General features: G+C 45.2%; 2 protein-coding genes across 13 annotated transcripts in view; one reads left to right on the top strand and one right to left on the bottom strand.

Moving 5' to 3' along the window:
* The window catches only part of FAM13A (family with sequence similarity 13 member A), a 132,397-nt gene extending 124,077 nt beyond the window's left edge, over nt 1-8,320 (top strand). For 5 of the 6 annotated variants that reach the window (XM_086746543.1, XM_086746546.1, XM_086746547.1 and 2 more), the window contains 4 exons: nt 1,404-1,487; nt 5,531-5,727; nt 6,430-6,531; nt 6,898-8,320. In XM_086746543.1, coding sequence (XP_086602669.1) covers nt 1,404-1,487; nt 5,531-5,727; nt 6,430-6,531; nt 6,898-7,024 — 510 coding nt within the window. In that variant the 3' untranslated portion in view covers nt 7,025-8,320. The remainder of the gene's footprint in view (nt 1-1,403; nt 1,488-5,530; nt 5,728-6,429; nt 6,532-6,897) is intronic. The other variant, XM_086746544.1, reaches the window with a different exon arrangement.
* A 5,732-nt stretch (nt 8,321-14,052) lies between these two features.
* HERC3 (HECT and RLD domain containing E3 ubiquitin protein ligase 3) overlaps nt 14,053-27,163 on the bottom strand; it is a 56,174-nt gene continuing 43,063 nt past the window's right edge. For 5 of the 7 annotated variants that reach the window (XM_086746537.1, XM_086746542.1, XM_086746539.1 and 2 more), the window contains 6 exons: nt 26,487-26,653; nt 25,261-25,327; nt 22,243-22,325; nt 18,781-18,964; nt 17,921-18,023; nt 14,053-15,856 (listed from right to left, as the gene is read on the bottom strand). In XM_086746537.1, the coding sequence (XP_086602663.1) occupies nt 15,648-15,856; nt 17,921-18,023; nt 18,781-18,964; nt 22,243-22,325; nt 25,261-25,327; nt 26,487-26,653 (813 nt within the window). In that variant the 3' untranslated portion in view covers nt 14,053-15,647. The remainder of the gene's footprint in view (nt 15,857-17,920; nt 18,024-18,780; nt 18,965-22,242; nt 22,326-25,260; nt 25,328-26,486; nt 26,654-27,163) is intronic. The other 2 variants (XR_015258414.1, XM_086746541.1) reach the window with 2 other exon arrangements.

The raw sequence follows: 27,163 nt of genomic DNA on the forward strand, positions 1-27,163 counted from the left end.
ACCGTATACTGAAGTCGGGCAAAGCTGCTTAAGGGACTCTAGTGCCCACCCATGAGCCATGGAGCACATCTCACCTTGTGTTTTCTTCTCTTTCCATTGGGCTGCTGCTATTATTTCATCATCTTGTGTTTGGCTACAGCCTCACTTCCTTTTCCTTACCAATCCACTCTGAGCTGTAAGTCTTCCATGCTGCTTGGTTACACAGGATTGTATGTCAGGAACACAGACTTGTATGGGTCCCACGGGAGATACCAGTCTCCTTGGCTGAAAGAAAGGCCCAACAGTCTCCTAACACTTCATTTGTATTAAAGAGATCCTGCAGGTGGTGGATATCCCCTCGTTCAAGGTGGTGCTTTGGCAAAGAGGCACTGCCACCAGCAAGGAATCCAGTGCACCCCTCTAGGGAGCAAATGCACCATCTCTAATTTTAGACAACTTGTGTAGGCCACTTTTTAAAAATTATTTGATCTAAAAAAATAGACACAAAATACTTTTAGCTTGTCTATGGAAAGAGAATTGTTTTATGATCCTTCCTGTTTACTCTGTCATGCATGATCCTTTAGGGTTTTTTTGCTGTTCCCAAGCAGCACTTGTGTCCTGCCAGCTTTTTGTAGACCACCCGTGAATGGCCTGGCACAGCATTACTCAGCGCAGTCACACTGAGAAGTGGCAGTTTTTTCTGCAAATAGCGGGAGGTGCATTTGTCCTGCATTTGAAACAAAACAAAAAGCTGTTCCTCCTTGAGTATGCAAGGTACTCCCCAAAATGTGTGCTGTGAAGATGGTGCTGGCAATTGGAAGAAACCACGTAGCTGTGCATGGGCATTTTAATGGAAAGCTCTCAAAAGAGAGCTGAGGTCCTGTTTAGATACAAAACTGAAATTGCACGGTGGCTAGCAGAGGAGAGACAAGACGGACTTTCCCTAGCACCTGGCCCGCAGAGGCGGGATGTCTTTGAAAATCCATCTCTACGTCATTAGGCACTTCAGTGGGAAATTCGGCTCCTGGAAAGCAAGCCAGCGGAGTCTAGCTGGGCTTACACTGTCGCTCTGGAGAGCCAACCAAATGGTGTAGCTGTGTCTGGACCTCGAGCTGGGGATTACTTTCTTTCAGCCTTGCCTTTGTAGCTTCTGCCCAGCTAGTATTCCAGCATCCAAGATTTTTTTTCTTAAAAGTGTTTGGCAGTGATGTTCCTTGCTAAGCAACATCCTGAGAGAAAAAAAGCCCAAGGTTCAGGGGGTTTGACAGCATGGTTTTTTTTCTTTTTTTTTCTTTAAGAAATAGGTTTCTCCTGATGGTCCAGCGATGAGCTGGGAGTGAATGTGTGGGTGAGAATGAGCTGAGAGCAGGTGGTGGAGGAGAAGGGGTTTCATAATGTAACGTACTTGTTAACACCTGTCACAGGGTTCCCCCTCCAGCAAGCGGAGAAGCCCTTTGCTGCAGCCAATTATCGAGGGCGAAACAGCTTCCTTCTTCAAGGAGATAAAGGTGAAGACCTCCAGCTGCTAACTAATTGCTCAATTTGCATCAATTTTCCCCGTTATACCAATGAAAGAAATTGATTGATACTTTTTTTTTCCATCAGTGTTGATTTTTTTGCAGTGTCCTCCTGAAAAATCAGTAGCTGCTTTAAGCCTCACCAGTTCTGATCAAGTTCTTCCCTTGTTGTAGATAAGAGTACAGTATTTCCTTGGCTTTGCGTTCTTTCCTATCCTTCTCCTTCCCCCTCCACCTGCACATAATGTATTTTATTTTGATTTTAAAAAAAAAAAAAATCACAGTTACCTTTGTGCGTTGCCTTTTTCTTGCTTCTCTCCTTTCTTTTTAATGACACTAACTTGTTTTGCAGTAGTTTCTCTCACTTGAAAGCTCTGTGGCTTGCACACAGCACGGTGATAGGAATGAGCTCTCACAAAACTAACACTCTGGACACTTGCTGGATCCATACCTACTCCCATTCACATGCTTGTTTTATCCAGGGCTCTTTGTCACCACCTTGTGAATGGTATTTCTAACCAAGTCACATGAGGATGGAAGTAAGAACAAGTCGGTTCTGCTAGTTAACCCTTGCTCAGATTTGGATGGCAGGATTGTTGCATTTCTTGTGTTACTGTGGGGTAGTAACTCCTGGTGGCTAAGAATGTGGTTATGCCGGGCCTTCTTACCCTGAGAAGAAGGGAAATCCAGTTGACCAGGACACGCAGCATGGAGCTGGGCCCTGGATTGCTTTCATTACCCTTGCAGTCTAACAGGGGAAAAAAGTGCTTTGGCACACTTGGGCTGCTTATTTGTTTTCCAGCCAGAGCTTGGTTAATGGTGTAAATATTGCAGACCTAGACATCCAAGGTGATCTATTTATTAGGCGGTTACAGTAGATTGTATACTGATGGACGATTCAAGGCACATATTCATTAAAACCAGATTGCAGACTGAAGATGTTAATCTGCTGTTTGGAGGCTGGTTAGTCATCACTGAGCTCTCAGTATTTTCTAGATGACTGCTGATCAAATCTGCAGTAGTGGTCTGGTGGGGAGGTGGGGTTTTTTTTGTTTGTTTTCTTTTAGTATTTCCTTTATTTTTCAGCTATGTTTGCACCCAGAGTCAAAACTAATAGCTATGGTAATCTCGGATGATGCACAACTGGTGCCGCACCAGGGCAGCATCACACCAGTTCAGCAGTGTCCTGAAGGGAATGCAAACCTTTAGAGGTTCCTGACTGAAGATCAGAGTGACAGCCTTAATCGTTAATACTTACATGCCTATTAACACTTAAATGGGGCGCTGTGAAGCTGCTCTGCCAGCTTTGCACTGAACTACACTTGGAACTAAAGAGAGGAAATTGCCAAAAAGCCCCAAATCTTACCCTGTGCATAGGTCTGCTACGGGCAGAGCACTGCCTATCTTGATGGGCATCTGACCCTGACAGGTTTTTTGATTTGGGGTTGGTCTGGGGTTTTTTGTTTGGGTTTTTTTTTTTTGTTTTTTTTTTTTTAAGCATTTAGGAGAGTTGGATAAAAGCTTGAAAGATGATTTGAGGTGAATCCCTTAACAAACGTCTGGGTACAATATCTTGAATATTGTCTGTTTCAAAAAAAAAAAAATCATTGGGAAGCTTGCTTGCTGGGAGTGCTGACGATAGGATACTCTGGAGGTTTTGTATTTGTAACTCTGGAAAATTTAAATGCCTCATGATTGCCTAAAGATCCAAGCAGGTGCAAGCCAGATGGATCTAGTCAATTAAGATCATTCTGATTCAAGGTGTAAATGCCAGTTCTGGTTTAAAATAAGATTCCCATGTGACGCTTGTTTAAAGCAAAGGTCTTAGCCATTTCCATTTGAGTTCTCACTAAGAATCCTTCTAATTCACTCCCTCGTTTTAAACAGCAAAATGCTTTAAGAGGTCTTGTGACAACCAGATGTAGTGTTTTGGCACTGAGGTCTAAACAAGTGAAACTTCTACACTTTCTTTTCCTCCCATGGGCTTGCATTGGCAGGAGGCTCACTCTTGAGCTCCGGGCCAGAGTAATCCTTGCTGGCTTGGGCATTGCGCTGGTGCCCTGGAGCGAGGCAAGCGAGACAGGCTCACAGGCATCTATCGGGAAGAGACTGCTGCCACACTTACTGATTCACGTTACACCTTGCATCTCTCCTCAGGAGCAGTTTGTCACACTGCTTATGAAAATTGTCCCTTTCCTTTATCTCCAGAAGGGGAACGCGGAAGCAACTTCCGCACCCAGGAGGAGGCACAGGAGCTCCTCCTTTGGTGCCGGAGAGATTCCCCTAAAACATACCGTTTTTATTGCTTAGATTGATTTAGCAAATTCTCCTGCTTGCCACAGGGGGATCAGCATTCTCCTGCTTCAGTTCTAGTTGCCCTTGCCCAGCAGGGCAGGACAGCGTGCTTGCGGACTGGTAAATGGCAGTGAGCGATGGTCTCCCTTCCCCAGCCTGAAATTGTTTGCAGGGTTTAAGTACAATACGTGACTGCTGTTTTATGTCTTCTACTTAAGCTATATAATTTATGTCTGGATAAATGGTCTTACTTAATCACATGCTAAATATTGCTTGAACTTTCGCAAGTTCCCTGCAGATTTTCCTGAGATGTTTTCGAACTTCTCTGTCTTTTATTATTATTACTCAGAACTTCTCTCCAGCTGATATTTTTTTAATCCTCAAGCCTCCATCTTGGTTGTAATTCTCAGCCTGTGGCTTTGCATTGCATTTCCATGGCCTAGAGCTTTAACATAAAAAGAAAACTCTGGGCAAACTCTGATTTCATGTCAATGTATGTGTTTATAAATCATTGACTTTGAGGATTTAATGGGACTCTGCCAGATCCTAATGTTGCTTTCTTCTCTTTTGCTTGAAATGTGGGAGCAGTCCCTTAGGAATAATTGAACTATTGACAAGGAATCGCGTGGAAAAAAAAGTAAAGAAAATGTCTTCTTTTGATCCTAGCACGTCAATGTATTTTTACGTGTACTTGAAGACTTCAGTGATACTAGCCCTCAAAAGCTTTTAAAGATCTGCCTGTGCTTAGGTCCTTCTTGGCTAGAGTTACATGGTTGTAAGATAAATGTATATACACATGCATACATATTTAAGAGACTTACTGTCTGTGCTGACATTTATTACATTCCTCTAATGCTCATGCCTCATTTCTTATATTAAGGTTGAAAATTGCCTTCTAGAAATGCGTCCGTAAGTAAGAGAAAACTGGGCCCTGTTCCCTGAAACTCCAAATGATTTCTGGACAGTGTCACAGGACAAGCCCTACATTTGAGAACGCTGTGAATTAGCAAGTACCAAGTGCAGCAGAGACTTCCAAAGCCTGTGCCTACAGATTTTGCAAAAAATTTGAACACAACCAGTTCATCGGTGTATTTTGGGAAATTGCGCTCAGCAGGGTGTTTCCACTCCAGTGTATTCCAGCTAAATGGTACAGAGCTGATGTGGGGAACACGTTAGCAACAGCAGTCCTTCCACAGTCAGTCATATCCCACATCTGGGGCATTGAAAGACTGGTCTGAGCATATCGATATCACTGTACGAGTATTTGAGGTCTTGAGTTCAGCCATTAGAGAGAGCTGTTGAGCTGCATCTACTGAGAGAATATTTCATGTTTTAACCTAGCTGCCAGGTGTATCTGTAGGGGAACGTAGAGGATGGTGGTTAAGCTTTACATAGTGTGCGTAATGGCTGTAAATGTTTTTATTTACGTCAGAATACATAAATTAAACAAAGCAACATGTTGCTAAGAACGCCAGGTGTTATTTCACTGTTTTGTTTCCTTGGGTCTCATCAGCCAGTCTGAGTTGGTGGTCACAGTGTCTATGACATGCTTTGGGTATAAGGTGTCTTACTCGTGGTCTTCTGGTGTCCTGTATTGCTTAGCAAATTAAAGTGCTTGCTCTGCGTATCCGCTTGTTGTATCTGTTCCCCGGTGCATGTGGTGAAAGGAGGTACCCCCTTTCTGAGAAGAGAAGTAATAACACGTTCTGTTGCGGGGGGTGCTCTGTCCCTCTCTGTAGGAGGAAGAGGAGGGGTCCGAGGAGGACAGCAATGTGAAGCCAGATCTCACAATTACCATGAAAACAGATTTCAACGTGCACAGCTTCTTGGATCAACTAGAAGATGATGCTGATGGCTTTGTTTCCCCAGTGGATGATAAGATGCCATCTAGAAGCAATCAGGATATGGGACTTTCAAATCTCCATGAAGCATCCATGTATGTTGAATTTACAGGCAATTTCAAAAAGTTATTTCTTGCTAAGATAGCATTTTATTTGTGAGAAAAGTGTTTAGTTTTGGGGGTTTTTTCCCATTTATGATCCCGGTCAGAAGGTTTTTCATTTTATTTTTAAATTAAGTAGACCCTTATATGAAAGGGTTTGGGAAGAAACTACTTTGTCCTGGTACTGATGCTTGACTTCTGTATCTTTGGATTCTAGCACTAAACGATAGCTCCCCTTCACCAGTGACAAGCCTTTATCATGAAAACAACCCTGTACTCTACAAGATTTTCCAGGTTTTGGGGAGGTCAAGTTGAACTAACTTTGCTAGTTTCAAGCACCTGGGTCTGATGCAGGTACACGTAGGTCATAGCCTTAAGTCGTGACCATTGAATGTTGATCCTATAAAAGTCACCAAAAGCAGACCCATTTTCAGCAAGTAAGTTTCATAGAAGTTAGTGCTGAATTGTGAAATGCACACTTGACCTCCTTAGAGACTTCACCTTAAGTGTGTGATCGTTTTGGTGAACTAAATTCAGAGAGCTTTTTGTTGCAACTAACATCACGTTGCCAGAGCTGCTTGCAGGAGCAGCTCCTTTGCTTGGCATGTGTACAACCATACATTTGTAGATCTACTGTGTGTTTCCTGTGATAATTGTGTACGTATGTATAATCTTGTTTGTATTTAAACCCAACAGCCCTGAACTCTTAGAGCAGCTCCAAGAAGTCAGGGAAGAGAAAAAGCGAATCAGAAAAAAATTGAGAGATTTTGAAGATAATTTTTTCCGACAAAATGGAAGGTAGTAATTTCTCAGCTGTCTCTCTGTACTTCAGCTACTTCTAATCTGTCTGGCATCTACAAAGACCTCTAAATATGGAAAGTTACCTGAATTCATGATTACACATTTCTTAGTAATCGTTACTGTTTTACCCACATTCATTACAGTTGCCCATTAAAATTAATTACTTCCCTTCCCCTCTGCACCCCAAAGAACTTCAGGCCTCACAGCCTCCTTGAAAACTTTGTCTTAGAACAGGCAATGGAAAGCAAAAGTACAGGGTGTGAAAACACAGCTTTGTAGGTCTTGTTGGGGGACGGAGGGAGGCTGCTGAGGGAAGACGTCCTGTTAACAGAAATCCTCATGATCTGCTTTTACTCCCACTAGGAACGTGCAGAAAGAAGACCGCACTCCTATGGCTGAAGAATACAATGAATACAAGCAGATTAAGGCCAAGCTGAGGCTGCTGGAGGTCCTGATCAGTAAAAGAGATATTAGCTCCAAGATCATGTAAAGGAGGAGATTGTTTTTGCCAGTAAACAATGAAGAGAGAGCACCAAATGGACAAATGCATGAAGTGGGTGTAGTGGGAGCCTGGCTGGGGAGAGCTGAGGAGCTCCCTCGGAACTGAAGGGCTATTCCCAGAGACGGGACGGGGAGGAAAGGTGGCTTTCCATCGCTCTCTACACTTGCTGTTGCCCACTCTTTCTCCAGGCCTGATGCCCAAAGTGGAGTTTGCCAGTATAGGAGACATGATGCTGCGCACAGTGACTTCACTGAAGGGATCCTTCTATTTTGATTTGCTTACAGATCCTGTGATATTTAGGATATCAAAGCCAACCATGCTATTCTTTTTTTTTCCCAGGATATCATAGCAAGAGGCAAAGTAGGATGAATAGTGATTAAATCATGAAATAGCTTTACTTTATTTTCAGACAAGTGCCCTGACTGATCTCATGTGAAGGCACAGGTCAGATAGCACCAAGACTGTTCTCTTGTAGCTACAGTAAAGATTTGCTCAGGCTTTTGACCTGACCGTTTGGAGTCCAGCGTCTTGTGTTGCTCTAGATAAATGCTGCAAGAATAATCTCCCGGTCATCACCCAGAGCTGGCGTGTGTTACAGTTTGCCTAGGCTTGAGTTGGGTTTTCTTCCTGCTTTTTTGATGGCCAATTCAGCCATCAAAGTAGAAGAAAGTACTTGCATCTCTTTGGGATACCAAAGAAAAAAAAGCCATGCAGCAGGGTTCTTGCTGGCTTTTTCTGCTTGGAAAGTGATACTGTAACATTATGACCGTGTTTAGGCAACTGGGAAGAAAAGAGGTTTTAAAAGCTTTAAGTCAGAATTCCTTTGGATTTTGGTAGCTGATCAGTTAAATATCTGGTGTCAAGTATCTGGAAGATATTTGGAAGATGCACCCCATTAATAACATGTGCTTCATCATCTGATACAGATATAAGAGTCCAAGCTGAACAGTCCATCTGGGTGTCATACGTACTCACTAGCCTAAATTTTGTTTTTATGTATGCTGTCAATCAGACTGTGTGGGCTGCAGCAATGACACTCCGATGGTGGCAACAGAGGGTGGTCTTTTCTTCCTGGTGTCTATAGGTGATATAGCAGCACAGAGGATGCTGCAGGGAAGTGAAAGCCTAGAGCCATGCTCTGCATCTGCAAAGGGCATGTGTCTCAAGTGCAGGTTTAAGAATTCAGTGTTTTCAAATTCATTTGACTTTCAGAAAAGAAAGTCCTGGGACACTTGATTCAGGTGCTGCCTGAAGGAGTGAAAGGCAGTGAGTTCAGGAGCGCATCACGTAGCTGAGGGCTCACAGTTCTGCAGTCCTGGGCTATCGGGGCTCGCTCTCCTGCTGCAGAGGATTGTGTGCACCAGCTCACCCTGCCCTGAGCTCCACCCTGACATCCCAGGGAGAGCATGTCTGTAATTCTCTCTTTTGCATTGATCCCCCCTGGGGAGCTGTTGTGCAGAAGCCAAATGGCTGAGATGAAATGCAGTGCCAGTCGTCATAGCCAGGCCTTGCGCAAGTCATGCCGGAGGAGGCGAGGAGACCCCCAGAACAACTCCTCCCCCTTCCATCCTTGTATCAGCAAGTGGGCTCACAAATAGATTTATTTGGGTTGTGGCACTTAGACTTACCCCCTTCCACTTGCTGTGCGTGCTATATTATTTCTTGCCAAAACTCATGCTGAGGGTGGTTTGGTCTCTTCAGGATCCCATAAACACTTTAAAAGGCAGCCTTCTCCCAGTGAGTTTGCACATGCCCATTACTGGTCTGGATGGGTAAGGCAGTGATGCGCATGCGTTAATGAAAGCACTTAGGAGGGAGACTCCTAGGTTGTTGTTGTGGTTTTTTGTTTTGGTTTTTTTTTCCTACTGATTGCAGGATTGCCTTTTTGATACAAAATCAGTGAAGGCTGAATTTCATATTTCTAAGGAGTCCGGAGGACTTGCATGCTGACCTGGGGCCTGGCTTCTCAGACATGCTGAGTTTCCATCTCCTGAGAGAAGCTGGGCTCTGCCTCTGCAAAACTGATCCTTTGAGTGCATTAACTGGGCTGACAAATGGGCTCAAAAACTGCTTTTGAAGATGTTTGACTGGAAGGGGAGCCTGTCCAAACACAGGGCAGCCCAGGGGAACAGAGCTGTGCCTTTGTCCTTCAGCTGGCTCTTACAGACTCTTCCTCTGAGTCGACAGCTCTTCCTGGCTATTTTAGGTGTAGCAGCTGAGCCAAACTGTCTGCGGTGTCACTCTACTAGAAGAAGTGTGGGATGAGAAAGGATGTTGGGTTACCAAGAATTCTTTACTGCTGGCTCAGTTTTGTATTGTTCAGGCCCAGTTCAGCAAAGCAAAAGCATGTGTGGCGAGCGCGTGCCTCAAGCTGGTCTGCCTTTGGGATTTTGCTGAATTACGATGGACTAAAGCTTGGGTGCTTTGCTGAATCTGGGCCTTGGGCATTTTTTTTATGGACAAGAGAAACAGTTTCTGCCTTTTCTTTATAGTCATACATTTTTCCAGTGGGCCAAGGCTTCCCAGGAGTATGTTTTCTCTGCTTATTTTTAAAAGCCTGTTTGCACTGTGTACTGATAAATTATCTGTTTTGCTGGGTTTTGCCCCTGACAAATCTTGATATGTAGGGAACAGTCCATTTTATTTTTAAACTGATGAGATTGTAGCATTTTCTGATGCTTAGTTACCGCTGTTTACATGGTATATTGCTAGAATTTCAGATAGTTTATATGAAATGTAAGTACAATTATGCACTTTAGAGAGTTTATATTTTTGAACTTTGAAAGCTAAAAGTAACAAAACCTGTTAACTGAGATTGTACATTAAAAGAAAAAAAACCACGCCTAGCCATCTCTCTTTTTAAACTGTTCTTTTCAAGTCTTTTCCCCATGGCAAAAAAAAAAAATAAAAAAGAAACCCATCATCCACCTAGGTGCAAAGGGAACTGCTGGGAAAGACTGTTGTAGAGAAGTGAATTTTAAAATTCCAGTCCTGGAAAGACACATACAAATGCTCAGCTTTCTGTCCTGGGTTTACAGATGCTGTGACTCCCCCCTCCAGGCCCACACAGGAGGAGGGCCCTCAGACCTGAGCACTAAAATGTTGTCGTTGTGTCTCCCACAGACGATTTGACTTCCCACTAACCACAAACAGCCAGAAATGATGCTTGCCCCACCACGCTGCTCCAAGTCAATCCAAGCAACATCTGTGCATTTTGTTTGATGATTTTTCTATGCCAGCATCAATGACTATTGACATTAAATACAAGACTGTGTTTCTAAAAGGTGTCAAGTCCTGTACAAAAATCTACTTTATGTGATATGAATAAGCTGTTAGTCTAACACAACCTGTTTCCAGGTCACTAGAACAAACTGTCTGCTACAGGACAGCAGTACGGTCTGTTGGGCTTCCCGTCCACTGGGGCCATTTCAGACACGCGTGTCTGTGTGTTACCACACTGTGGTATAATAATCACTGTGGTTTATTTAAATTATGATGATGAATGAGTTGTGGACAAAATGAGATTGCAAGAGTTAAAGACAGAGGTGAAACTTGTCATTCTTACAAGTTGCTTTTGGTTTTATTCTGTTTACTTTGAGTAAACAGTCAAATAATGGATGTTTATGTTAAAGGCAATGAAATTAAAGCATCTTATATTTTAATCATTCTGCTAAGCCATCAGTTGTTATTCCTGGTGTGTGCAGGTTTCAGAGGGTAAGTGCTGCCAGATGTCCTCCAGCCTGAGGTGATTCCCAACTCCTCTGTGGAGATGCTTGCAAACTGGCACTTGAAAAGAGCTGCTGAGGCAAGAGCCAGGCTGTAGCCTATGACTGTCCCCATGGTGCCTGGAGATGAAGCTCGTCCTGTTTGTGGGGCTGTGCCAGCCACTGGCCCAGCTGCGCTGTTTCCCTTGCTGGCTGATGGCAATTGTGCAGAAGCCCAGCTGCCAGGGGCATGGGTTTTGTCCTGTGCAAGACCAGCTGGTGCTTGGTGTACATACAGGGTGCAGAGTTGTACTTCAGCTTGGTCTTGAACTTACTTCAGATTCATTCTATCTGTTTCCCCTCTCCTGGGGAAGGGTTCCAAGGACTGCTGGCTTCTGGGGAGGGAATTCGGGTCCAGGCTTGTTCTTCTAAGCCAAGGCAGAGGAGGGCACTTTGCTTGCTCACATGCAAATGGGGAAGAAAATTTTGCATTTGAAGCCTGTAACAAGTGATGCATTCATTGACCCTCTAGTGTGGGATAACTCAGTGGAAAGGGTAGCTCACTTCCTTCCTGCCATATTCCTGAAGGGCAAAATGACCCTTATCCCAGCGCTGTTACAAAAAGTGCTGTTAGCACCAAGATTATCAGCAGAACTAGAGCAAAAGTTGGGCCCTGTGCCTGTTGCATGCCTCCTGTGCTCGGCTGATGTCATAGTTGTACACTGGTAAGTGATGCTGTTCGTTCACCCTTGGGAAACACTCCAGTGGGTCACGTGCACGGGCTGTGTTGGAGCCTGACCCTCTTGCTGCCAGAGTTAACAGCTGTCTCCTTATCGAGTGCAGCAGGAGGACAACCCTTCGTGTGAGGTGTGTACCAGTGTTTGCCAGGGCTCAGCACTTCCAAAACCTTTGCCATACAACTGGTCTGAATGCTAAATTTACGTGTATAGAGAGACATCTCTCCCTGTATCTGAATTGCCCAAATCCCCCTCCCATTCCTCTGAAGACCGGCTGCTTCTCTGATTTGCTGCCTTTGTGCTCCCTGGTTAGGAGGGGGGGAGCTGTGTTAATGCTAAATGGGATGATGATCTGGTGAACAGGGTCTGGGAGGGGCTTCAGGTGCAGAGAGATGTTTCTTCAGGGCATTTCCCTTACAAACATTTAGACAATGCATAAAACAACTGTGTTCCAGCCATAAAAATGGTAACTCGAGAGTGCAACCACTGAAAATTCTAGGGAGCTTATTCGCTGTAAGTGCAGTGGGTGAAAGCCTGGCCCTACTCAAAACAAGTGTTGCTATTGGTTTTGCAATAATGTGCAATTGCACTCCAGTATTTAAAAAAAAAAAAAAAAATGGAGTAATGAAGTTAGCCCTGACTCACCTGTCTGTGATGAACTCCTCAGTCACTTTTTGGGAAGAAAGACTGAAATCGCCACAGACTGAGTGAAAAATACATTTTGCACGGACAGTACAATGTAACCCACAGGCAGTAGAAGGGGAATAAGTGGGGCAGAGGGTGGCTGATGTATCATACTAGCTTAATTAATTTCACTAATGTTCATAGCCCATGATGATGGCTACATCAGAGAGGGGCAGCACGCAGAGCCAGGCTGCTGGCTAAGCAGGATTTCCTGGTCTCTTCCTGTTTCTCCTTTGGGGTTGCTAAGGTGGTGTTACTTTTGGCCATCACAGGGTGACTAAGGCCCTTTGCTTGGGACATGAGACCTGTAAAGTGGCTCTGAGAGTTCAACTGTGACCAGCCCACCACGTGGTGTCTTGGTGCCCCACATTAAGCAGACTCAAGGCAAACTTGTAAAAACCTCTTGCCCTTGGAGATGGGAGTGGATCAATGCCTCCAGCTACATTCTTTGCTGTATAATGTGTGTTTTACCTGCAATAACACACACGTAATATGCTATCTGCACAATACACTCTATATGAAATAAAGTTCTATATACACTGTTATAAAGCGATACATTGATCTTACATAATTACACCACTCAGGTCACACAGGAAAGTATTTGCATTATATTCTGTTTATAGAGAGAGCATCTCTAGGGTATGTGCTTATACCTAGATGTGCCTATGGATCCAACCAGATACACATATGGAGGCAGGGAAGGATTTTACTTTGTTCTTAAATAAACTGTCTGATAGGAAAAGGAAAAAAAAATTACGCTTCATGGCTGGCATTTGAGCAGTGCCAGTGCTGCAACAGCCACTTCCCCAGCAGCCCAACGGAGCTTTGAGTCAAGGCTTTTTGTTTCACTTGAGCCTGCCAAGCTTACTGATTGAACACAAATACTTTATGTGCATATTTTTAGTTTTATGAGCGTTGCAGGTATATTATAAATAACCATAAGTAACAGTAATTACGAGTTATGTGTTCTTGCAACATTATATACATATATGTTTGTTTGTGTGCGTGTGTATATATTTATGTGCACATGGTACCTCATTATTAATCCCAGCGGGATGCTGTGCGATTACCTGCACAGCCAAAGGAAAGAGACCGTCGCCCTTCCTCCCTAAGCTCAGGGAAGCTGAAGCCCTAAGCCCCTGTGATGGAAAGCCTCTATTAAAGCAGTAAATGAGCTATATTTGCATACACTAATTAGGCCCACAGCGCTGGGGAGCTGTGTGCGCACCATGAGGCCACATCATTGCTGGCTGAGTCCCCAGGCTGCAGCTCACAGCAGCTGACAAGTGGGTGCTGAGCACCCCTCTCTCCAGACCCATTTTGGGGGTGAGGTAGTGGGGGCTCCCCAAGCAAATGGGGGACACGGGGACGTTGTCACCTGCGGGGCAGAGAGGCCAGAGGCTGGAGAAGCTTTGACGGCCTTCAGTGCCATGAGGAAAGGCATGGCTGCAGGCCGAGGAGAGGCCATGAGGAAAGGCATGGCTGCTGCCTGCGAGGAGAAACACCAGCAGGAAGGGACAGGGATGGACAGACTCAGGTCTGGTCTCAATTCCCAGCTCTTCACAGAGGACTTGCCTGACTTTGGCTGAGCCAGGGCTGGCAGATACAACTGCCCTGCTCTGCTTGTGGAGCCAGCATTCCCCTGGGCTGATCCTGCCTTGTTCTCATTTAGCAACCAGCCAACTGGGGACAAATCCAGGCCAGGAAGGGGAAGGGCAGCATTTGATCAAAGTGAGTGACTAGGGGAGGGGCTGGGATGCTCACCAGTAGCAGGGCCAAGGCAGCTCCCTTCCTCCAGATGCTCAGAGGTACGGCAAGACCAGCAGGAGAGGCAGTGCCAGTGCCTGGAGCAGCCCCTCCTTTGCTTCAAGACACAAAGGCAGCCACTCAGTCAGAATTAAACATCAAATTTATTGCATAATACTGTACTATGTACACACACATCGAAAATAAACATTTGATATAATTGTATATTTGTCTTCAATGCTGCATTAGAAATAGGCTGGAGGGCTCTTACTGTAGCCCACAGCTTGTCTTAAAAAAAACCCCAGAAGCTAAAACTTTTTTATTAAGAGGTGCAAAGTTCAATACTGTATATTGAACATGGTGCATAAATACTATGTCCTAATAACAAGTCAATGCCAAAACCACCCGAGGTTTAAAATGAGATTTACATCAAGACCTGAAAAATGGGAGGGGAATCATTCAAACTTCACTTAATGGGAGGGTGAGACCAGGGGAAAGAGGATAAAGCCTCTCCCATCTTACAGGATAGATTTAGGTAACGATTTTGCCTACTCAACCCCTAATGTACATTTCCAGTCTAATTCATACAGATTGTCCATTAGAGCCACCCAGCAAAACAGCTGTCGAGTGAAAAGGCTCCTCTCGAACAGTAAAATAAAGTAACCCCTACTGCAGAAATAAAACCAATCACCTCCAAACAGAGGGTTAGCACTCCAGTGTGGATCTCATGCTTATTTGTTTTCCCTGACATGAGGAGACTGGAGAGCTTGTACGCGCCTCGTACACTCACACACCCCTGCACGCTCGCACACGCACGCACATTCACACACTTGTGACTCCTCTGGAGAAAGGCGGTGGTGGTAACAGCAGCCACCTCACCTTGTGCTGGAATAACAGGTCTGTTTGGATAGAGAACCAGGGCTGGGCAAAGCCCACCCGCCTGACTTGTACACTTGCCAAGACAGAAACACAACACAAGAGAGAATTTGAGAAACCTGTTATTATCGGTAGGGTTTGTCCTTCCACAAGCCTGAACACAAACCCCGCTCCAGAGGAGTCAGAGGCTTCTTCTTTAAGAAGACATTGCTTAGAAACAAAAAAAAATTTGAGGAAAAACAAACCAACCTCCCCAAACCATCATATTCTCCATGAGACATCCTGGTGCAAAAAGACAAAGCGTCACTAAAACACCGCCCTGGGGGTCACAAATGACGTCCCAGCCCAGAACCATCCACCAAGGACCAAAGGGGATATTTCCATTCAAAGCAAGCAAGAACCAGCTTGCATGTTAAAAGGGAGGAAAAAAGAGTGAGGGGAAATCACAGCTTTGCAAAAGGAAATCGCAGTTTCATCCTCAATTTCCACCACAGCCTAAACGCAAGGAACATCAAAATACTTAAACTGGATTAAAAGGAGAGGTAAGAGTGTGTGTGTGTGTAGGGGCAATAAAAGCAAACTACCAGGAATTGCCGGGAGGGCAGTGATGTCAAGTTGGAAGGGTAATGACAAAAATGCTCACTGAACTTATTTTGTTCAGTAGATGAGAAAATTCAAAGCAAGAGCCTCTCCCTGCTGAAGCCCCACAAAATGCTGGCAGCATCAGGCTGAGACTGCATCATCTCAATCTATTATTAATTATATTTTCCCTAAATGTGTTCCGATCGATTCCCTCACAGAAATAAAGCCAAGCCCATCATTTTTTTCTTCCGTACCCAAGTGTCTGTGCCTCTCCCACGCTGGTCAAGCCAAGCTAAAGCCCTCGTAGTGATCGATGGCTTGCACCAGCCGGGCGCTGAGGATCTCCTTGCTGCTGTACTTGGGCAGGTCCAGCAGATTGTAGCAGGTATGCGCCACGGGCAGGTACTGCTCCCCGCTGGCGGTGGACTGGATGATGATGCGCAGGCTGGACATGCCGTAGATGGGAATGCGGTCGCTGCCCGTCAGAAACACTAGGAGAAGCAGAGGGAAGGTTGGACAGTCAGGGCAGGCAACCTTGCGCTGAGGGCAAGCGCCATCCTCACCCGAAATGTGGGACCCTGCCTGGAGGGGTCAAAACACTGACTGAGCTCCTTGCAGGGCATGGCTGGCCTCACAGAGGAGGTGCTGGAGGGAAGAGGCAAGAAGTAAGGTCGTTGCCCGGTGCACAAATGAGTAAATAGAGCGGTCCACAGCACCCCCTTCCCTTAAAAGTTCCCTCTCATGTCTGAGCAGCATAAAAAGGAGCAAAGTCAGGGCTGTCTGATGCCCACGGCAGGGGCGCACCGCCGGGGAGAGGCAGAGGAGGCCCAGCCACCCTCCCTGCTGCCGTCCCTCCCAAGCACAGTACCTCAATGCCGGGACCATGGCTGGTTCCTCCTTGCTGGTCCCCATCATACTCATGCTCCTCCTGAGCACGACCCTTGTGCACCGTCCCTGTCACAGTGTTTTGGGGAGCGGGGAATTATCCTCAAAAGCCTCTGCTGTGAACTGGGATTCCTGAGACCCTCTCTAGACAGCTACTAACTTCAGCACGCAAGTTTTGTCTGAGCCATTTTTCCAACTCAAAGATGCAGGACAACTAGCAGACTGCTCATTTATTTGGGGGAAAAAAAAAAACCTGACATAAAAACACTGGCCTTAGTCTTTCCAATAGTCACAGAATCATAGAGTAGCCGAGGTTGAAGTGACCTCTGGAGGTCCTCTGGGCCAACCCCCCTGCTCAAGCAGGGCCACCTAGAGCTGGCTGCCCAGGACTGTGCCCAGCTTTTGAGCATCTCCAAGGATGGAGATTCCACGACCTCTCTGGGTAACTACGCCAGTGTGCTATCACTCTCACAGTGAAAAAGTGTTTCCTTATATTCAGAAGGAACTTGTTGTGTTTCAGTTTGTGCCCACTGGCTCTGCTCCTGTCACTGGGCACCACTGAGAAGAACCTGACTCTGTCCTCTTCACACCCTCCCTTCAGGTATTTGTACACATGGATGAAGTCCCCTGTGGGCCTTCTCTTCTCCAGGCTGAACAGTCCCAGCTCTCACAGCCCTTTCTCATAGGAGAGGTGCTCCAGTCATCTTACTTGCCTTTCGCTGGAGTCTCTCCACTGTGTTCATGTAATCTCTTATACCTTGGAGAGTCCAGAACTGGACACAGCATTCCAAGTGTGGCCTCACCAGTGCTGAGTATAGCGGAAAGATCACCTCCTTTAACCTGCTGGCAACACTGCCCGTAATGCAGCCCATTTGCCTTCACTTGTAGCAGGAGTACACTGTTGGCTCACAGTCAGCTTGGTGTCCACCATGACCCCCAAGGGAGCAAAAGTTACTGGCTCAGCAACAAATTCAGAACCACCTGTCCTTAAAACTAATTCCCTTTGTCTCCCCTTTTGTCCCCAAATAAAGTAACCCACACACAGCAGCTCAGATCTATGGGTGGCTGGGACACTGGAAGCAACACACACACGCATGCTTCCCAAGGCCAGGTCCGCGGGGGATTTCCTCTCCTTCTCAGCACACCATACCGCCAAGATGGCCAAGCGAGCTCATAGGAGCACAAGGAGAAGGCCGTCAGGAGGGGAGGTATCTGCTGCCCAGTCACATACATGGTCTCATTTTCCTGCCACATTATACACTGGCTTCTCCACTCAGCTGTCACCCTACAACTGCCCTGTTGCCCCTAAGAGTGCTGCAATGCTTGAAAGCTCCGCTTGCAGAAGGAACCAGATTACGTATGAGTACTGGGGACCGCCATGAATTCTCCACCTGGCAACACAAACGGATGGATACTGCACTCCCTTGTGAGAGACTGCGTTGAATCTTGCACTGCAGATATCACCCAGTGATTTTGAGGGTAAAAATGAACACAAAAGAAAAAAACAAGAGAAGGAGAAAACAGATTATCTGACTAGCAGATAACTCAGGAGGTAGCCATTCAGCCTGGATCATCTTCTATGCAATGTGCCATAACCCTGGAGCTCTGCAGATGCTCCCACCCAAATCTTCCATTTGAGGAGACGCTCTGCACCACTGCAAGATACTCACGGAGAAATTTCTTCTTCTTTTCCAAGGGAAATGCATGAAAGGTTTCCCAAAACATTCTCACAGTTGGGTGTGTCGCAGAGTAGTCTCCCTTATAGACAGCGCTCTATTAAAAATCAAAAGGTCACATCATTTCATCTGGCACTAGAGAGCAAAAGCTAAGCAGAACCCAGACCTGATCTCTTCTGGTATCTGACATCAGATCAATGTCTGACAGTTATGAAACGGAGCACAGGACGGGTGCAACAGCATGGCTCAAAGAGCCAGCAAAGGGTTCTCCTGGCAATATGTGGAAGGCTGGCATTAGGCTTCTAGCTATTCAGCTTATCAGGTGTGTGATGAGGAAGCCTGGAGCACACGTTCACAGGCTGGACACACGAACAGCATCCTGTGTTCTGCACTGCAAAGTCACTTTTACTGCTGAGGCTGAGACAGAGCAAGTAACTTGATCTATGCATTTTGAGAGGATACAACTCTTACTTTGTGTCCAGACTCCCCTTTGAACACTTGGCTGTGAACTTCTTGCCCTCATGCAGTGGAGTGAATTTTACTGTAGCTGAAGACCCTGACTCTCTCTCTTCCCTTCAGTCTTAGGTTTCACCCCTAAAAACAGCAGATGGAAGCCCTCCTCCCCGTCCTTTCTCATCCTGAATTTCCTCCCTGAGCTTTATCAGTAGCAGGACAGCCCAGTAAGAAATTTTTCACGTGAATGATGGTAAGGTGTACAAGGAGCATTAAAAAAACCAGACAGACATCTGTGGCTTATAACATCTCATGTCCCAAGCTAATGCCCACCTCACGCAACTGCACAATCCTGGTACTTGTAAAAAAAGAAGAAAAATACAACAAGAGGAAAGCTTTACCTCCTCCAATTCCTCCCAGTTGTAGTTACTGTTTCCAACTATCATGGCCCTGAGCTCTGTGGGCTGGAAGAGTTCCAGGACTTTCCCACCACACACTTTCAGGAAGCCAGTAGAAAAGGCCGTGTACCACTCATGGATGGAGAAGTTGAAGATGTAATTTACGTAGGCTTCAACAAATTCTTCCCTATGCATCGAGACAGAGCAGCAAAGGAAAGCACTTTTAATTATATGCCTGAGCAGCAGCAGCACTGCTAAGTTTTCCTGTTTCTGCCTGTAATGTATCTTGCCAACACGAGTCTCCAACAGGTTCAACCCACTGCCCTCCTCTCACTGAGCTGAGTCACTGCAACACAGACTAAGTATGAGGCAGCAAGTACCACCATGTGACTGCTTATTCCCCAGCAGTGGCAGCATGGGAGGTCCCCCAGTAGCCCAGGCTTTGTACTGCCAGTAAACCCACCCAGTGGCCTTGCATCCAGTCGCCCAAGAGGCCAGGAGGGAGCCAGAGTGACACCAAGCACTGGGGAAGTGTCAGGAACAGAGTCCTCTTTCCTATGGAACCTGTGGCCTGCACTGAGGTTGTGCTAAGTTTAAGTATGACGATTCAGTCACCAGAGGAGCATGTCTACACCCTGGCCCAGCTCCTGCAACCCTATGTTTAGGAAGTCCAGGAAATGACCTACAGCTCTTCTCAGTCTGCAGGTTTGCAGGGTTACTCAGCACAGGGCTCTGTGCCCACCTGCAATGATCTCAGACTGCCAGGTTGCTGTGAGCAAGCACTCTGCTGGGGAGAGCGAGCAGATGGTGCCCAGAAGACTACCACCTCCAAAAACAAAAGCCCCACAGAACCCTAGTTAGGTGAATTTTCAGAGGCAGCTCCTGCTGACTCAGTCCCCAGTGAGTCTTGACAGAGGCTCAACACTTCCAAAGCCAAAGCTGCAGCCTAGATGCAGGCTGAAGAAATCTTTCTCTGAAAAGTCTTGATCTGAAACTGCAGGGCCAATTCCCTCCCTCCTAGTCCCAAAGAGAAAGACACCAAAAGAAATCAAGAAACACTCCTCACTACAGAGCAAGAAAACAGTCTCAGAAAGCACGGAAACCTCCTCTTCAGCCTTCACACTCTGGTTAAACAAATACAGGACTTGTGCATTTGGAGTATGTGACAAAGAGAACGACTCCTCTCAGAATGACAACCCTGTTTTGCTTCAAGGTTCCCAAGATGTCCTGCACAAGATCAGCATTAAAATAAAAACAATATTTTGTAGTCATTGGCAAGAAACTTGTGGCAGGCCCTGGCAAAACCCTGCCTCTGGATTTTGTGAGGAGGTTAAGCATCTTTCTTCTACTCTGTCTTTCTTATTCTCAAAGCACCGTGATCTGAGTGCAACACTAGAATTTAAATTTTTTTTTTTTTTCTTACACCTGATGATAATACACCAGCCAATGATGTGGCAAACTGGGACACTAAACTGTTTTCTGTGGGTGGAGGTGTTGTTTTTGCCTGACATTCGAGAGCAGCTCACACCTGGACTCAGAGGATAAACAGATCAGGGAACACAACAGAATCCAATATCTCAATCTCTAGCTGAGGAGGTCACAACTGAAAGACATATTTTGACCTTTTGGTGGAAGTATTTTCAATGCATATGCTATACAAAAGTGGCAGGGGGTGGGTGAGAAAGTAAAAAAGAAAAAAAGGAAGCAGACTGACAAATATGAAAACTTGGAATAAGAAATCATAGAGCAAAGGGGGAGTTATTTTCCAGTGCATTTGTTTTATTGTCATCTTCCTGATAGTCACCTGAGCATTAGGGAAATTCAAGCTGATTAAGCACTTAACTGTTGCTTAATACCTCTCTGACTGTTACGGTCATGAACCCTTTACCAAGAACATTTTACATTGTGACACTCAGTATGAACTCCAAAGGAGAAAGGGAAATGCAGGCATTTCCTACTTGGCATTTTTCAGTCAAAGCAATCCTGCGCATTCTTCAGTTCCCAGTGAACTTTCCTCAAGCAGGAAGGGCAGCGCCCAAAGACATGCACACAGCAGAGTGCTCAGGCCAGGAGAGCAGCAAATTGGTCCCTGGCCTCTACATGTAGGGGCAGAGGAAGTAATTAAGTACTGTAAGGTGGATGAATTGACAGCCACGTCTAGACTTGGATTTAGAGGTTAGCTTGAGTTCAAAACTCTGGTCAAGATTAAACAATTGCATTCTGGAACGCGTTAAGCTGGTGCAGGTACAGACTAGCCTTTCTCCTTAAGGATTTGCTTCTCTTGTTGCCTATCATGACTTAATGAACAGTTACAGGAGCTACCCTGGGTGCTCTTCCCAAACATTCCTTCAGCTAAAATCTTTGTTCTTGCCCCTAGGCCAGTATGGTACATAGTAGAAAAATGTCCAGTTTTGAGAGTATATGCCCAATCTAAAAACCTAAAGGGTACTATCACTGGCATTTTCATCTTTACTCAACTGTCACAAGCGTCAATTAAACTCTCCTCTATTTGCCTGAAGACCATCTTCTCTTTGCAAGGAGACAGACTTATGCTGCTCCATCTCCATGTAGGTTTTGCCTAGAGGCACCTATTTAGCTGTAAAAATTGCACCTTTTTGGGCAGTAGTAAAGTAGGTAAGAAGGTAATACAGACAAAGCTTTTGTTACAGGAATGGCTTTAGACACAATCAGAACTCTTTTAAATAATCAGATTAATAGGAAATTACTTCATCTTCAGGCTTGCCAGCAAGGTCTTCAGCAATCCGAGCAACAAGCCCCTGACCATGCTGCTGACCAGTCACTGGATCACGCTGTTTTGCCAGCAGAGAAAGAATTTGAACACTGCTTCAAGTAACAAAGGCACTTGTAGAAATCCAATTACAGGATTATGAGAAGAAAATAGTTTAGCAGCTGGAAAAAAAAAGGGGGGGAAATAGTAGCTGTGCTGGTAATAACTCGTAGGTGTTCAGTCAAATGGAAAGGAATCATGTACAGCAGGGTCTTATGGCTCTAAAGAGGGACAGCAGTCCTCTCTCAGGCATACTCAAGGGAAAGTGTTCCGGCTCCAGAATTAGTAGTATAAAAGAGTTTGTCAGGCTCAGTTTTGGTGTTCACGTACAGTTCCTCTCTAAAGCATCAGGGAGATTAACCTTCAAAGGCCAAACTCATGTTGCAATCACTATTTACCATGAGAAAACTGCCCAGGATCTACATAAAAGCCTTTTACTGGAAAGATGTCCATCCAAAAGGGTGTAGGACATTTTCCAAACATCAGTGGAAAGATGATGAAAACTTGCTTTTTATTCAAGTGCCACTGGCATCCAGTAACTTTCAAACAACTCATCTTAGAATTTGTTCACAGTGACATCTAGTTCTCTCCCACACTTCACCTCAGCCAAATTTTCTGTTGCATTGCACCTGACTTCACCACATGTATAAGTCCATCCCAGCATATGCCCCACTTACCTATTGTCCTTCTGCACCAGAATTTTATCTCCATCTTCAATCAAATTCTTCTGCTCTGTCACACCGTAGCTTTCCCTGCAGATCTACACAAAAACAGAAAGTTAATTTTACCAGAAGTACTTTTCAGGCCATACGCCTGCAGAAAGATACAGAGTTCTCTTTCACAGCTGATGACTGGCATGTGAAGGGTGGGCCAGAGAAAATGGTATACTCAGAGCATTTTTTTTCTCTGCTTCAAATGCCATGTATGCTTCACTACCTTCCATCATTTACATCTGCTGTAGGACTGCTATTAAGTCTAAATGCAAACTCAGAAAGGAAAAAATTTATTCTTTTATGTAAATTTCCTGTGGAAAAAAAACCAAGAGATTGATAACTTAAAAAAAAATTACTTAACTAAATCCACATGTTCTGGCAATAAAAAGGACTCCTGTTTTTATAACAGAAGTTCAGCAGGTTAATTAATCTGCTCTCACTGCAAGATGGCATGACCACAGACAGCTTCCTGCTTTTGCCTGGCCTAGGATGGCACCAGTACAAACATATACTCTGTAAATACAAAACTGGACACATGGAGAAAATGTAAAAGGGTCAACTTTCAAGATGCCATGCACAAAAGAGGCTCAGATTTTGAAATGCAAGATAAGTTATAATTTCAAGGTTTGGGATATAAGTTATTTATTCATTTAAAAGTTTTAGCGGATGTACCTGCATGTCTTCATATATTATGCAGTATATAGTGCAAGAAAGAGAGAGTAAGAATGTCCTCTTGTGTGAAAAGAGAATTTGGAGAAAAATCTCTTGTATAACTTCAAAGGTATTCTTTTTTACACAGTCTGCAACATCACCATTATGGCTTCATTACCTTATCCTGAACAGCAGCTCTGATCTGCATGAGACACAGTCAGACCCAGGTCTGACTCACTCCAGAAGTGAGTTTGATCTAAGAGACTTGTTCTGGTTTTGTTCAGTGAGGAGGGGCCTAAGGTGGTAGCTTCTGTAGGTAACTGCTAGAAGTGGCTCCCCTTTGTTCAGTGGACTCGGCCGGGCCTAGGGCAGACCCGCAGCTGGCTAAGGCCAAGCCGATTGGTAGCAGTATGTTCCGTGATAACGCCTCTGCGATAACGTATTTAAGAAGGGGAAAACAGAAAAAAAAAAGTAGAGAAGATGTGAAGCAGCTGAGTGGGGGCAGAGAAGGGGAGGCGCGAGCCTTGTGCACCTTGCAGGCCTCACCCTCTGGCCTCCTGCCGGGCGACCGACTGGGCCCAACTCGGCCCGGCCCGGCTGCAAGAAGTGGAGAGGAGATGAGAAGTGAGTAAGATGTAAAAAGATCCTGAGAGGCGTCTGCCAGCCTGTTGCAAAGAACTTTTCTTGTGAGGAACAGCTGCAGACGCCAAGGTCCGTGAAGAAGGAGCGGGGAGGAGTAAAGCAGCTCCTGGTCGAGATTCCCCTGCAGCCTGTGGTGATGACCATGGTGGAGCAGGTTGTCCCCCTGCAGCCCATGGAGGTCCACGGAGGGGCAGAGATTCACCTGCAGCCCGTGGAGGACCCCATGTCGGTGTAGGTGGATGCCTGAAGGAGGCTGTGGCCCGTGGAAGGCCCGCTGGGGCAGCTGTTCTGGAGGGAGTGCACTCTGTGGAAGAGAGGACCCACGCCGGAGCAGTTTCACAAAGGACTGTGGCCCGTGGGAGGGATCCCACGATGGAGCAGGGGAGGAATGTGAGGAGTTCTTCCCCCGACAACGAAGTAGCAGCGTAAAACAACGCATGATGAACTGACCGCAATCCCCATTCCCTCTTTCCCCCCGTGCCACTCATGGGGGGAAGGTGGTAGAGATAATGTTAAGCCCAGGAAGAGAGAGGGGTGGGGGGAGGTTATCTTGCTCCCTGTCTCATTCTCCTGCTAGTTTTAGAAATAAATGAATATTTTTCCCCAAGTCGAGTCTGTTTTGCCCGTGACGGTAACTTTAAGGATTTCTCCCTGTCCTTATCTCAAATCTCGAGCCGTTTTTCTTATATCATCTCCCCCTATTCTCTCAGAGGGTGGGGGGAGTGAGAGAAAGACTGCGTAGTCTGGCCCGTGCTCTCTTTTATGAAACAAGGAGATGGACAACACTCTCCTAGCTCAGCAAGGACTTTCTTCACAGTGTGTAGGCAGAGTTTCCTGGTACCTTGGTTTTGTCTCAGGCAGGCCATGGACAGAGAGTCAAGAACTCAGATCAAGCTCAAGATTAATCCACCACTCAGAACCTGTTAGAGCACCAGGACTTTCAAGAAAAAACATTGAAACATGGAAGCCATTACCCTGCCTGAGTTAGAGGAAAACGTAGCTTGGAGAACAAAGATGCCATATCTCTTTGTGAGATTTAGATCTTTGCACATGATGAGGGATGTACCTGGTATTCCAATATACATCAATTTCGAACTCTTAATTTCAGGGAATCTCCACTGTGCAATAGAAACTATTGCATCTAGGTTACTAGCTAGAAGAAAAAAATATTTTACTGCCATAGTAGCACAGGAAAGCTGACTACCTGCCTCAGCATGTCTCCTAGCAATAGCCTCCAGTGTTTTGTTTCTAAGAAAGTCTGACCAAGTACACTCATTGTAACTTTTTTAAGTATTATGACAGCAAGGAAAATTCTAAATTGTGTTAGCATTTCAAAAATTGGCATAGTGACATCAAAGCCTAACTTCCATTTTCGAGGAGGATTCAAGAATCTACTTCTGTCTAGTGTGACAAGTTGGCCACTGGCGTGTAAGTCACACGACACAGTGACAACAAGGCTATTTTGAAAACCACTCTGCTTAATCTACTTACTAGATCAGTTTTCCTTACCAGACACAAAAGAACAAAGGAGTTGACAGCAAAAAAAAAATTAACATTTTAACATTGCACATTAACATGAGGTATGTGCTACAGACATAGTCTGGAATAAACCATAACACACATTAATAAGTAGATGAGCTTCAACTGCACTGTAGCAATCACAGAGCTGATATATGAAATATGTCTTACCGTAAAATTCAAGCAGAACGTCTCTTCTACATCTTCCCCAGGGTAATCTAAAAGTTGCTGAAGACTCCTACAGGACAAGTAGGGAAAGAAATGAGAAAAAAAAAATAAAAAAAAGAGAGATTCAAAAAGCCATACAACTAAAGGGGAAAAGAAATTCAGCAAAAGTAAACAGCATCATACATCTGGGTAATAGAATTGCAACAGAGAGACTCTCTGAGTCACCTGAAAGGTGACAAAGAAAGACACTTCAAAGAAAGAGATACTTTGTTAGAAGCAGGACAAATGACAGTCCACACAAATTATCAATACAGTCTGTGCCCACCTAGTACATGGATCCCCTTTAATGATCCTGGCCTTAGTACAGAACTACATTCTAGGAGTGCTAGATATTTATGTCATCACCACACAAAGGTCTGAGGGAGTGAAGGAAGAGAGGGTGGTGAATTACATCTGTATCACCACCATGCAGAAAATGTTCTTCTCCTATCCCTCAAAATCCTGCTGCTGTCTTCCTGGCATTTTACCTCATTACTGTTAAACACAGTTGTAGCTTTGTGCAGATACATCAGGCAGTAACTCAGAAGAAAAAACACAACAGCAGTCAGACAGTGGGATCTTACCTCTCAGTGTCAGAGGGAACCAATATCCCTATGCAATTAGGCAGAAAAGATTCAATACGCCATTTAGAAAAAGTCATTCCTTCACTCCATGTAACTCCCTTCTTTCTAGCATCAGAGGATGTCAGTTACACTGGTTCAGGGATGGGACAGTTCACATCCTATGCAGTTCCCATCCTGGGCTACGTCATGAGACATGCAGCGGATCTGCCTGCTAACCCAAACCTGGCTTGGGGGGAAAGGCTGAAGTCAGGATCTGGGATCATGCACACAATCACACAGTGGAGGGACACGCCCTCACCCTTGTCTGCAAAAGAGTGGTAAGTATCTTTTGGCAGTTTTGATATCCAGTTTCTGGGAGTCGGGAAGGTGAGAACAGAGGTTAGAGCCTAAGCAGATGAATCTGATGGTCCGTGGGAGAGCAGAAGTCCTACATGAAATTCACCACTGGCTTACGTGCTTTGCTAGGATGACAGCCCTCCAAATTACTTTGTCATTTAAAAGGATCAGGAGGTGTTTTATTGAATAGCTTTTACCCAGTTTAGTATTTCTTGTTTTCAGATGGATGGTGTCCCTTCCCAGTAAGGCTGCGAATTTCGCTTTTCATACCTTCCTTCTGTAGGGGATAGCTCCTTCAAATCCTCTAGGCAGGGCTTCACGTTCAAAAGTTTTTTGTACAGAGCCAAGGGAAAGTGAAGGTCTACCACTGTGAAGTTGTATATTGCAAGACCACATATGATGCCAATCAAGTGAAACCAGTTGTGTTCTACAAAACACTGCAAAAGCACAGAGAAATCCTGATGAGATACACTGCCATGGGTGTAATGCACAGTACCCTCTTCTCCATGCACTAAAAAGCCAGCCCCTACTTTTCCAACGGGGACAAAATCAGAGAGCTCCCATCAGGTCCCAGTTTGGTTGTGAATTCCTTGCTGGGAGTGTGGCACAGAAATGAAGATTCAGAAACCAAGCCCTATTACTTTTTTAAGCCATGATTAGCTGTGGAAACAGCAACAGCTGCTTTCCACCTTATCTGCCTTTTATTTCCTTTTTACATATCTCTGCCTTTAGACATTAACAAAGCTTTGACATTTGCTGTCTATGTACCGCAAGAAAATGTGTTAAAAATTCTCTCCCTATCACTTACCCTATTTTCTATTAAAAAATGGCACAACCACAGTGCCACCCAGGAAAATAAACCAACAGAGGTGTCACCCTTCATTCCTTCGTATATTTACTCTCACGCTGGTATGTCAGTCACAGACTGGCTGCATATATTTGTTAAA

This window comes from Chlamydotis macqueenii, chromosome 4, assembly GCF_036417535.1.
Source record: "Chlamydotis macqueenii isolate bChlMac1 chromosome 4, bChlMac1.mat, whole genome shotgun sequence".
Taxonomy (NCBI): domain Eukaryota; kingdom Metazoa; phylum Chordata; class Aves; order Otidiformes; family Otididae; genus Chlamydotis; species Chlamydotis macqueenii.